The sequence below is a fragment of the Pristiophorus japonicus genome, chromosome 8 (genome assembly GCF_044704955.1).
Source record: "Pristiophorus japonicus isolate sPriJap1 chromosome 8, sPriJap1.hap1, whole genome shotgun sequence".
NCBI classification, from domain to species: Eukaryota; Metazoa; Chordata; class Chondrichthyes; family Pristiophoridae; genus Pristiophorus; species Pristiophorus japonicus.
This window is the reverse complement of record NC_091984.1, coordinates 182,694,510-182,707,877: the sequence shown is the minus strand read 5'-3', so window position 1 is coordinate 182,707,877 and position 13,368 is coordinate 182,694,510. Positions and strand designations below refer to the sequence as shown.

Below are 13,368 nucleotides of genomic sequence, written 5' to 3'. Positions count from 1 at the left end.
CTATCCATAGGGGGTTCTGCCTCGCTGCCGAACACCGCGCGAACTGGGGTGCCCATAAGGGCCGACACTCGCTGCTCCACTTCAGGTGAGGTCCCGAAGATCAGGCTCTCCCACCTCCAGTATGCTGCAGCTCCCAGTGATTCTGAAACAATTTCCCCTACAATAAGAACAAGAATAGGGTGTGAGCTCATTGTGTGGCACACCTGCCTTCCATAGTAGAGTAGCTGCTACTATCTGGAAGTGTAAAAATGTGCATTATAATGTGCGTGGCTGAGAACAGAGCATGTGGGAAGATTGGGAGGAGGTGAGAGCCACCTGGGATTGCAGCTCAGGGTGACGTTTGGCAAACACATATCAAGAGTCAAAGTGTAGTGCGACGAGGGGCGAGAATGAATAGGGGAGAAGAGGATCCGCGACGCCTGAATGTACAGGACATGGATGGTGAACTGGGCCTCCAGCTTTCAGATGGCTTCACCAACCCACACCATGGCCTGGAACACAGAGAAGAGGCAGCTTCTTCAAAGACTTTACATTGTGTGAAATAGTGATCTTGCAATCTTGGAACCATGGCAGTGGTGCATTAATGCAAAGGGTACTCACCCTGATGACCCTCGTGAGGTAATTAAACTTCTTGCGACATTGGGTCACAGTCCGAAGCACCGTGTTTCGCAGAGGCTTCATGTGCTATCTCCCTCTAAATACTCCAAAACACTCTTGGCACGGGCCTCCTTTCTCCAGTAAGATGCAAGACAGGTCACCTCCTCTCAATGGCCTGTATCAGTGCCTCAGCGGCCGTGGCTGAGAAGCATCGTATCCTTGGCGTCCTTCCAGCTCCTCCATTCTCCCGCTCTGCTCAAAGTGCACAGGTGGAACTGTGCATGCACAAACTTATAGTTCCGCGCTCGAAACATTTGGCTGGGCTGGGGAACTATAGCAGGCACCTGCCCATGCGCAATTAAACTTGCTTTTTTTGCGTTGCTGTTTTCAGTTGGGGCGGCCAAGCACAGGTGTGTAACACCTGATTTAGCACCCCCGATCAATGTAGCTGAGTTTCAGGCGAATTTCACAGACGGAGGCGCAAACTTTTAAAGGGCGCCATACTTACTGCCCCCGCCATGAATATTGCCACAAAATGGCCCGAACTAAATCTCCAGCCCAATTGTATTGGACAGTAAAGTACCTCCAGGGCTCATGAATGAGATATGAATAGCAATTAATGGGATGCCCCACTTAGGATGCAAGATAGAAATAGGAAATATTCCATTACACCACCAAATGGGAATTTTTCTAAAAATAATTTTTCTTAGTTGAATTAGAATTAATCACCTGGGCGCAATTCACCGAAAGGTAGAAATCTGGTATTGATGTACATTCTAATGAAAGTCAGGAAAGTGCAGGTGACAATAGTAAATTGATAGCTTTCTCTTGGAGAGATTTGTGACCTTGCCTATGAACTTTTTAAGAAAACTGAATTTGATAGTCTGGCCACTACCCATGCAGTGGGAGATGAGCAAAGATCTCCAGACACTTCGATCTGTTGATAAGATCAGCTAAAAGCTCAGGAATTGCTTGTATCGGATGGCATGTGTGGCATTATATTGGGATACTGTTGTGTGTGCAGATGCGATTTGTCACGTATGAAGCAGTTAGCATGTGGAAATGCATGGTGAATTTGCACTGAAGAACAGGTCTCACACATGCTCAGTTACTTGGCAACAGCCATGACATGAAATGATTAATGTGGTTCAGGAGAGAGTGAGACAACTTTTTAAATCATCATGGCACTGACACATTCTCCATTGAGAAACCGACTTTAAAACAATCAGGATAGAGTTAAACACACTGGTAACTGTCAGAGGGATTTTTAAAAAAGCGACATAGAATTTGAATTGGGACAATGGAAGGGGAGGATGAAAATAAATCCATAATTTTAAGTCCATAATTTGTTGATTAAATGTTAACTGTATCTGATGCGTTGCTTGAAATGTATGTACTTAGTTGATATGCTAATAACTTAGAATTATTGGGCTTCCTGCAGAAGGATAAGAAATAAGATTGAGTGAGGCGTCGGAGAAGTGTCTGCTTCCCCTCAAGGAGTGGACTGAGATTATAGATAATTTCCTTATTAATTAACTCATTGATTATCTTATTAATACTTACTTTATATAAACACACATATATGTAATCATAATTAACTCACAAAGCAAAGTAATAAATCATAACCAGCTTGCACCAACGGAAGATGGGAAAATAAGCTAGCTTGACTGACTTTAATAAAGCAGCATAGACAACAGAGCATTCAAACTAAAAGACATGAAGTCACAGACCTTAAAAGACAGGAGTATTAATAAATTGAGGAAAACAGGACAGCAGCTGGGGCTGAAATCTATGCAATCTTAGAAACTAGACTGATAAGGTAGCAAAACAGATAGAAAAGGAAGATGCCTGCATAAGACTTAAAAAATGAACGTTTTATGTTTTGTTTCTTTAAAAACGCACAAGAATTAACATGGGTAAGGTCAGGTGACACAGAAGGCCTTGTGGAAAGAAAGGAGAAGGTTAAATGTAAGTTAGTGATTGGACCAGAGAACCTTCATAGGTTTGAATGGAAAGCAAAGGTATAAAAAGAAGATCCCAGTAAGGGTTAAGTGTAAAAGACTGGAGCTTGATACCTGGAGGCAAGGAAAGTAGACTCGGGGGATTGTGCAGGAAGGTGCGGGACAACTGGAGACAAGAATAATAAACTCAGAGGACCGTGCCGCAGGTGCCAGACAACAACTCCTGCGACTTTTACCCAGGGTATAACCGTAGTATGACTATGCTTTATGTTTTGTTACCATTGCTTAAGACACTGTAAGGTATGCTGATCCTTGCTTGTACTGAATAAAATCAAGAATTAAAGTTTTAATCTCTGCTACCAATTTGGGTCAACGTCGAATCTTTTGAAATAAAGGAGGATCTTACACTGGCACTTCAGCTAATAATAAACACAGAAAAGACTGCTGTTCCTCAAGGCACTATCACATCAGGTCCATCCAGAAAACTGCAAGGACAAGCCAGCTATTGCTACAGCAGATATGGCGAAAGCAGGTACAGGGCCATCTCAGGAACCAGCACAAGGAAGCACAATGCTACCTCAATCACAAGCGATTCCCACCAAGACGCAGCAGGCAGTCGGCACTGAGGGGAAGAATCTGGGGAAAAATATTATTAATGGATACATTCCACAGAGTAAGAAAATATATTGGTTGCACTTTATTTAAGCAAGGTTGTCATTAGCCATAGCCTTAGTCTCCAAGGCACCATCCTTGCAATCTCCCTTCACTTTCAAATAATTGCAGCACAGATTAGATTGAACAAATTGCGACCTCTGTTTGGGAAATGGGCAATGACCTGCATGATCTGATTTTCCCGATTACTGATCAGCTGAACATTGATGGAACAGAACCCAGGAATGGGTCATGCAGCCCCTAGAGCCCTTTTAAGTTCATATAAGGCATCGGATTGTGCCTCGTGGATGCCTACATGGTGTATCATTAATTAACCTCCTGGACTTTGGGGGACACAACAACGCAATAAATTGTTGCTATTCAGCGGGAAAGGTAAGGAAACAGTTGAATCTGGTGAACAATACGCCAGTCATCTGTTTCATGCATTTGAGCGCTGCAAATTAGTTTATATTATAGATGGCCCCTGTGGGAATTGGGAAGGCGTTAGGGACAAACAGTTGAGGGTGGCGTTAACCGGCGGTGGATGTTGTCTGCAGGTCTGTTTGGAGCAGATGGCTCAAACTGCTCCTGGTAAACCTGAGCCAGTTAATACATTGCCAGGGCATTGTGCCTGATCCTGTAGATAAAGTTTTGCAAATGAACAGTCCACTTCTGGTGTAATCAGATCTTCCTGGTATTCTTTGTTTGCTCTTCTTCTATCAACCTCAAGGAGAGGAGAGCACTGAATGTAATATCCGTAACGTTAAATTGTAGCAACCATGAATGGAGCAGTCAATTTCTAAATAAACACTCCTGCTGCTGCTGCCTCAAGACTCCAATTAAATATGTTTGCGTAATGTAAGATTCATACAAAAGGAGGGAAGGGGGAGGGGAACAGAGGTAGAGAGAGAGAGAGAGAGAGAGAGAGAGAGAGAGAGAGAGAGAGAGAGAGAAAGAGAAAATAAAGAATCAAAAATGGGTAAGTTGCAAAGTCCCGAATCCGGAACTCCGAAAATCGGAATTGCCCGAAAACCAGACATTTTACGCATAGCTGATTGTCCAAAAAGTGGACATTTTTGAAGCAAAACCCCAAGTCCATCACGGATTCGGTCGAGGATTCCGGATTTCAGACAGAAAATAGAGTTTGAAATCCAGAATCCTCGACTGAATCCGTGTCGGATTTCAGACCTCGCCGTGCAAATCCCGGCAAGGATTCAGTCGAGGATTCCAGATTTCAAACTATTGATTTTCTTGTCTGAAATCTGGAAAAACCCAAAAACCGGAACAGACTCAGTCCCGAGGATTCTGGATGTTTTACCTGTACATATTAACAATAGAAAGTGTTTGATAGCCACAGTGCAAGAGAGAGATAAAGTAGAGGAAACAGAAAGACAGAAGATGGCAGAGAATTATTGAGCTGAAACAAGCAGGCAGAAAGAGAGGGAGGCAACACTTTTTATTATTTTTGTCTGTGAGCAATGCCACGGGAGATCAACTAGTTTATTCAAGTTTTCCAAGAGGAGAAATTCTCCCAAACCTTACATTCAGCTGCAATTTATTATTCAGATTTTCTTAGTTAAAAACCCACTTTAGTTCAGTTCATGTTAGGGACACTGCTCCATTGAAGAATATTCACCTGGGAACCTTCATCCAGCCCTCCAGTCGCACATTTGCTGCTGGATCCTTTAGCTGCAAGCCAGGTGAGTTCATTTTGTCACGGCAAAATGCTTTTGTGAAGTGTGTAGCATATTCTGCAGGGAGTCCACATGTTGCTGGTAGGCAAGAGGAGCATTTAGGATGGCACATCACTTGGCATTCTAGGTAAAATACACACATTTAATAATATTAACAGGTTCCACTACAAACCCAATACTACTCCCAGTTGGATTCATAAAGGGATGTTAGCAATACACATAGTGGGAGAATGGAGTTCAGTCTTGGAAATTCTCTTTACGTTCTCTCAAACTGGCACGATGTTAGCCTCGATAATGACATGTCCCTCATCCTAATTTCTTGATCTTCTGAACCTTCCACCAGCCCCCCACAAACCACTAGTAGCTGAGAGTGGACAATCTGTTACCAGGCCACAGACAACAGTGCATTTGGCTCACCACCAGGAGATATGCTAGAGTAGCCTGGTAGAGACTCCCAAGCCATTGCGCAGCAGACTTCTCTTAGCTATTCAAGAACATAAACTTGCCGAAGAATGATGTCCATGTTCCTGTACTCCATGGGCATTGCAAAGTCCTGAAGAGTCAAGGGGGGAAATTGAAAAAAACAAAAATACACATGGTTTGGGAACTGGCTTAAGAGTTCATCTCAAGTTATAGATGCAATCTGTTGCCAGAGAAATTGAACAATAAACACTCTCAGCATATCACTTTCAAGCTCACCTGATTGAGTTAGACAATCGTTCTCTGGTTCTGTAAAATTCCTGAACAGGCAGGTAACTGTTAGTTTCCACCGAGACTGCAAGGGCTTTAATTAATTCTGCATTATCCAGTTTTGATCCTTGCAAGGATCAAACTCCCATCAGCATTATCTTTAGGCTGGTCTTCTAGACCCATTCATTTCCAACTGAATAAAGCTGGTTTTAAAAGAATGCCAATCAGAAAATTACAGTATTTAACAAATTTAAAGGAAAACAAATTCTGAACCTAGCTTCGTGGAACAATGAAAATTTCACTTCCTAGTAAAATCAAGAATTCAAAGTGCACTTTTCTACTTTCTCATAGATGCCACTTGCTGCTGAGAAATAAACAACAACTTGCATTTATATAGCGCCTTTAACATAGTAAAACATCCCGTTATCAAAAAAAATGTGACACTGAGCCACATAAAGAGATATTAGGGCAGATGACCGAAAACTTGGTCAAAGAGGTACGTTTCAAGGAGCATCTTAAAGGAGGAGAGGTAGAGAGGTAGGGAGGCTTAAGGATGGAATTCCAGAGCCTAGGGCCCAGACAGCTGAAGGCACAGTCCCAATAGTGGAGTAATTAAAATCATGAATCCACAAGAGGCCAGAATTGGAAGAGCCCAGAGATCGCGGAGGGATGAAGGGCTGGAGGAGCTTACAGAGGCAAGGCCATGGAGGGATTTGAAAACAATTATTATTTTAAAAATATTCATTTGTGGAATGTGGGCGTCGCTGACATGGCCATCCCTAATTTCCCTCGAGAAGGTGGTGGTGAGCCGCCTTCTTAAACTGCTGCAGTCCGTGAGGCGAAGGTATTCCCATAGTGGCCTGATCAGATTTAAACAGTAGCAGCAGTATTGGAGGAGCGCAGAGCACCAAGGAGCGACCTGACCAGGTTTAAACAGCGGCGGCAGTATCGGAGGAGCACAGAGCAGTCCTCAGCAGCAGCAAATCAGCAGAGGCAGCTTTTGAAAAAGTGACGTCAGAGTTGAAAATTTGATGTTGGCAGAAGGGAAAGAGCTGATTAGTGAGTAGTGGTGACTAATTGATGTCCTGTTTCTGACTGCTCCATTTTTGATCGGGGCGGAGGAGCAGTGAGAGATCAGGGCCCAGGAGCGTCATAATCGGGGCCCAGGAAAGGCGAGGGTTCGGGGCCCAGGAGAGGAGAGGTCCCAGGGGCAGCGCGGGCCAGCCCACACTGCGATCTATGGATAGTAGGAGCATGCATGCACACTAGGTCCGTGCAGCAGAGCTTGGTCTCCAGTCGTCTTGGTTAACCCTTGCCACTGGATCAAGACCTAGCTCCGTCAAGCCCGTGTAGTGGCTGGTGTGCAATGGCCACCCCACGTTAAAAGAATCCATGCACAGGCATCTTCCACCCTTTAGTATTTAGTTCTGGACTTAGATTGTCAGGTCCCTCATTGAAACACCTGTGAACTCATCTCTTTTTGGTGTGGAAGCAGGTCATCCTCGAGACGAGGGACTGCCTAATACTATACTAGTTGGTGAATGTTTTTTTTTTTGGTTAAGTTTATTTCTGCTGGGTTAGATCTTAGTCCATTACATAGAAGCATGGCAGGGCAGCTCAGTCCCGTGGAATGCACATCCTGTGCCATGTGGCAAATCCTGGACGCTTCGCATAGCCTGGACGACCACATGTGCAGGAAGTGTCACCACCTACTGCAGCTCGAGCTCCGGGTTTCGGAACTTGAGCGGCAGCTGGAGTCACTACGGTGCATCCGCGAGGCTGAGAGCTATGTGGATAGCACGCTTCTAGAGGTGGTCACCCCACAGCTAGTGTGCGCGCAGGCGGAGAGGGAGTGGGTGACCGCCAGACAGAAGAGGAGGAGCAGGCAACTAGTGCAGGAGTTCCCGGAGTCCATCTCGCTCTCCAACCAGTATTCTCTTCTGAGTACTGGTGAGGGTGATGGTGCCTCTGGGGAGTGTAGCCAGAGCCAAGTCCATGGCACCATGGGTGGCTCAGCTGCACAGAGGGGAAGGAAGAAGAATGGAAGAGCAAATAGTGGTAGGGGATTCAATAGTCAGGGGAGCAGACAGGTGTTTCTGCGGCCGCAGACATGACTCTAGGATGGTATGTTGCCTCCCTGGTGCCAGGGTCAAGGATGTCACTGAGCAGCTGCAAGACATTCTGGGGGGGGGGGGGGTGCGGGGTGCGGAAAGAGGATGAACAGCCAGTGGTCGTGGTCCATATCGGTACCAATGACATAGGTAGAAAGAGGGACGAGGTCCTTCAGACAGAGTTTAGGGATCTAATAGAGAGATTAAAAAGCAGGACCTCAAAAGGTAGTGAGTACAGAAATAGGAGAATAGAGCAGATGAGTGTTTGGCTGGAGAGGTGGTGTAGGAGGGAGGACTTTAGATTCCTGAGGCATTGGGAGCACTTCTGGGGGCGGTGGGACCTGTACAAGCCGCCTCAACAGAGCTGGTACCAATATCCTCGCGGGGGTTGCTCGTGATGTTGAGGAGGCTTGGGAGGGGGATGGGAACCTGAGAACAGATTCAGTAGGGAGAGAAGTAAAGCTGGAATTGGAAAGCAAAAATATAGAAAGTGAATTTGAAGGACAGAGGAAACAAGGGCGAGAAAATAGTTAACAAGAAGGTATGACTGTACTAAATGGTATATACTTCAATGCAAGGAGTATAGAAAATAAGGCAGATGAGGTGAGAGCACAGGTAGACACTTGGGAGTATGATATTATAGCTATTACAGAGACATAGCTAAAAGAGGAGCAGGTATGGCAGCTCAACATTCCTGCTGGAAGCTTTTTCAGACGGGATAGAGAGAGGGGTAAAAACGGAGGGGGGGTTGCGGTATTGATTAAAGAAACTATTACAGCTGTGAGGAGGGATGATATGTTGGAGGTCATATGGGTCCAACTGAAAAACAAAAAAGAAGTGATCACACTGCTGGAAGTGTACTATAGACCCCCAAACAGTGAGAGGGAGATAGAAGAGCAAATATGTAGGCAAATTTCTGAGAAGTGCAAAAACTATAGGGCAGTAATAGTAGGGGATTTCAACTACCCGAATATTAACTGGGATAAAATTATTGTGAAGGGTATACAGGGTGTGGAATTCCTCAAATGCATTAAGGAGAACTTTTTTTTAGCCAGTATGTAGCAAGCCCAACATGGGAGGGGGCAGTCTGGACTTAGTTTTAAGAAATGAAGCTGGGCAGGTGCGAGGGGTATCAGTGGGAGAGCACTTCGGTGCCAGTGACCATAATTCAGTTAGATTTAAGGTAGGTATGGAAAAGGACATGGATAGACCAGGAATAAAAGTTCTAAATTGTGGAAAAGCCAATTTTGCTAAGCTGAGAGGTGATTTAGCCATAGTGGACTGGAAACAGCTACTTGAAGGTAAGAGTGTGTCAGAGCAGTGGGAGGCATTCAAGGAGGAGATCTGGAGGGTTCAGACCAAATATGTGCCCTTAAAGAAAAAGGGTGGGGCTAACAAATCTGGATGTCTGGGGATATGCAGGGTAGGATAAAGAAAAAAAGATACTGCAGGATCTGTTGAGGAATATAGAAATTGCAGGGGTGAAATTAAAAAGGATATTAGGAAAGCAAAGAGACAGCATGAAAAATTTTTGGCAAGTAAAATCAAGCAAAAACCCAAATATGTTTTATAAATATATCAAGAGCAAGAGGATAACTAAAGAAAGGGTAGAGCCTATTAGAGACCAAGAGGGTAATCTGTGTGTGGAGGCGGGAGATGTGGGTATGGTTCTTAATGAATAATTTGCATCTGTTTTCACAAGAGAGGGGTGACGCAGACACTGCTATGGAGGAGGAGGAGTGTGAAATATTAGATGAAATAAACAGAGTGAGAGAGGAGGTATTAAGGGGTTTAGCAGCTTTGAAAGTGGTTAAGTCCCCAGGCCAGGATGAAATGTATCCCAGGCTGTTAAGCGAAACAAGAGAGAAAATAGCAGGGGCTCTGACCATCATTTTCCAATCTTCTCTGGCTTCAGGTGTGGTGCCGGAGATCTGCTTATGTGGTACCTTTGTTTAAGGAGAGAGAAAGGGATAGACCGAATAATTACAGCCAGTCAGCCTAACTTCAGTGGTGGGAATATTATTAGAAAGAATTCTGAAGGACAGGATAAATCTTCATTTAGAAAGACACAGATTAATGAAGGATATAGTCAGCACAGATTTGTTAAGGGAAGGTCGTGTCTGACTAACTTGATTACATTTTTTGTGGCGGTAACCAGGAGAGTCAATGGGGGCAGTGCGTATGATGTAGTGAATATGGATTTTAGCAAAGCTTTTGATAAGGTCCCACATGGCAGACTGGTCACGAAAGTAAAAGCCCATGGGATTCAGGGCAAAGTGACAAGTTGGATCTAAAATTGGTTCAAAGGCAGGAAGCAGAGGATAATGGTTGATGGGTGTTTTTGTGACTGGAAGGCTGTTTCCAGTGGGGTTCTGCAGGGTTCAGTTCTAGGCCCCTTGCTTTTTGTGGTATACATTAATGATCTAGGCTTCAATATAGGGGGCATGATTAAGAAGTTTGCAGTTGATACCAGCAGAGTCAGCATGGATTTATGAAGGGGAAGTCACGTTTGACAAATTTGCTGGAGTTATTTGAGGATGTAACGAACAGGGTGGATAAAGGGGAACCAGTGGATGTGGTGTATTTGGACTTCCAGAAGGCATTTGACAAGGTGCCACATAAAAGGTTACTGCACAAAATAAAAGTTCACAGGGTTGGGGGTAATATATTAGCATGGATAGAGGATTGGCTAACTAACATAAAACAGAGAGTCGGGATAAATGGTTCATTCTCTGGTTGGCAACCAGTAAGTAGTGGGATGCCGCAGGGATCAGTGCTGGGACCCCAACTATTTACAATCTATATTAACGACTTGGAAGAGGGGACTGAGTGTAACGTAGCCAAGTTTGCTGACGATACAAAGATGGGAGGAAAAGCAATGTGTGAGGAGGACACAAAACATCTGCAAAAAGACATAGACAGGCTAAGTGAGTGGACAAAAATTTGGCAGATGGATATAATGTTGGAAAGTGTGAGGTTATGCACTGTGGCAAAAAAAAATCAAAGAGCAAGTTATTATTTAAATGGAGAAAGATTGCAAAGTGCCGCAGTACAGCGGGACCTGGGGGTACTTGTGCATGAAACACAAAAGGTTAGTATGCAGGTATAGCAAGTGATCAGGAAGGGGAGAATCTTAGCTATGAGGACAGATTGGATAGGCTAGGTTTGTTTTCCTTGGAACAGAGGAGGCTGAGGAGAGACCTCATTGAGGTGTATAAAATGATGAAGGGCCTAGATATAGTGGATAGAAAGGACCTATTTCTCTTAGCCGAGGGGTCAACAATCAGGGGGCATAGATTTCAAGTGATTGGTAGATGGTTTAGAGGGAATTTGAGGGGAAATTTCTTCACCCGGAGGGTTGTGGTGGTCTGGACCTCACTGCCTGAAAGGGTGGTAGAGGCAGAAACCCTCACATTTAAAAAGTATTAGGATGTGCACTTGAAGTGCTGTAACCTGCAGGGCTACGGATCTACAGCTGGAAAGTGGGATTAGACTGGATAGCCTCTTGTTGGCCGGCACGGACATGATGGGCCGAAATGGCCTCCTACCGTGCTGTAAATTTCTATGATTCTATAGTACTGTTAGGGAGGGAGTTCCAGGATTTTGACCCAGGGACAATTAAGGAACAGCGATTTATTTCCAAGTCAGGATGGTGTGTGACTTGGGAGGGAAACTTGCAGGTGCTGCTGTTCCCATGTGCCCTCTGCCATTGTCCTTCTAGGTGGTAGAAGTTGTGAGTTTGGGAGGTGCTGTCGAAGATGCCTCGGCAAGTTGCTGCAGTGCATCTGCAGCCATGATGCGGCAATGGTGGAGGGAGTGAATGTTTAAGGTGGTGGATGGGGTGCCAATCAAGTGGACTGCTTTGTCCTGTTTGGTGTTGAGCATCTTGAGTGATCTTGGAGCTGCACCCATCCAGGCAAGTGGAGAGTATTCCATCACACTCCTGACTTGTGCCTTGTAGATGGTGGAAAAGCTTTGGGGAGTCAGGAGGTGAGACACTCGCCGCAGAATACCCAGCCTCTGACCTTCTCTTGTAGCCACAGTATTTATGTGGCTAGTCCTGTTAAGTTTCTGGTCAATGGTGACCCCCAGGATATTGATGGTGGGGGATTTGGCGATGGTAACCCCATTGAATGTCAAGGGGTGGTGGCTAGATTCTCTCTTGCTGGAGATGGTCATTGCCTGGCACTTGTGTGGCACAAATGTTGCTTCCCACTTATCAGCCCAAGCCTGAATGTTGTCCGGGTCTAGCTGCATGCGGGCATGGACTGCTTCATTATCTGAGGAGTTGCGAATGGAATTGAACACTGTACAATCATCAGCAAACATCCCCACTTCTGACTTTATGATGGAGGGAAGGTCATTTATGAAGCAGCTGATGGTTGGGCCTAGGACACTGCCCTGAGGAACTCTTGCAAGGATGAGAATTTTAAAATGAAGGCATTGCCGTACCGGGACCAATGCAGCTCAGCGAGCATAGGGATGATGGATGAATGGGAATTTTGGGTGAATTCAAGTTTACGAAGGATAGACGATGGGAGGCCAACCAGGAGAGCATTGGAATAGTCAAGTCTAAATAAGCAAGAGCTTTTTACCCTCGCATCATATTACTGGCTTAAATAACCAGCAGGAGAAGAGTCAAAAAGAAGGGATATTAAAAATATTTTTACTGCAAAATGGGTGTTCATCACCAGCAGCCTAAACAAAAACATACTGAACCGCCGCTCCCAATAGGAAATGTATAGAAGGGAACACGTGCTGGAGATAAGGCTACAACAGCCTCACGCTGATGCTATGACCCGTACTCATAGGGAACACAAGATGGAAAAATTTAAGATTAGGTTGCAATAGGGTGCAGTTAGTCATGAAGTTGAATCTTATGGCTCTAATTTAGAGCACTGCTGTATGTAATAACAGTTTCCGAACTTTGGGATTTTCTTCAAAAAAAATGTAGGACTGTTTCATGTAAAATACATAAATAAATGTGTGTTAGCATAAGAACTTATCTGTCTTCACTCCTCACCTGCACATTTTGCTGCTTGACGGCCAAAATGCACAGTGTCCAGACAAACAGCACACTTTGCGGCTCTCATGTTCAGGCCAACTGTGAAACGATGAGGAATGTTGTGGTGCATACGTTCCTTCAACTGCCGACTAAACTCTGGGAAAATGGAAAGGACAAAGGTGACCATGGTTATTTGGTGGCAGTTATTTTCTAGAGTGCCTGCCAGTAGCTGACACACAGATACACTGCTCCACGCAATTTCCCCTCACAGTACACCACCCTTTCAGCTATACACAGCCATTCTGTGCCATTGCTTTGCATTACTCCTCACTTTGCAATGATGCTGTGTAATTCATTTCCAAGCAACACATTTTCTGATTTTGGCTGAAGCATCCATGTAGGCACGATGAGGTATTCAAAACTTGAAACGATGCTGTTTTCACAGGATTACGTCTCTAGAGGTTGAGAATCACTAATTTTTAAAATAACTATTTAAAATTTGCATTTTGCCTTCAGTTAGATTTGGAATAACAAAATTAACAATGGTAGTAGTCTGCAAAATTCAGCATGCAGCAGCAGGAACTCTACATCCCACTTGCTTACGCACCCTGATATCATCAGCTGAATGTGTATTTAACCCATGCTTCAAGTATTTTCTG

The 13,368-nt window shown here is 44.6% G+C and overlaps 1 protein-coding gene across 3 annotated transcripts in view; it reads right to left on the bottom strand.

Annotated features, from left to right (window-relative positions):
- Window positions 1-13,368, bottom strand: part of LOC139268860 (citron Rho-interacting kinase-like) — a 336,825-nt gene that overhangs the window by 60,910 nt on the left and 262,547 nt on the right. For all 3 annotated transcript variants that reach the window (XM_070887645.1, XM_070887646.1, XM_070887647.1), the window contains 2 exons: window positions 12,728-12,865; window positions 4,846-5,026 (listed from right to left, as the gene is read on the bottom strand). In XM_070887645.1, the coding sequence (XP_070743746.1) occupies window positions 4,846-5,026; window positions 12,728-12,865 (319 nt within the window). The remainder of the gene's footprint in view (window positions 1-4,845; window positions 5,027-12,727; window positions 12,866-13,368) is intronic.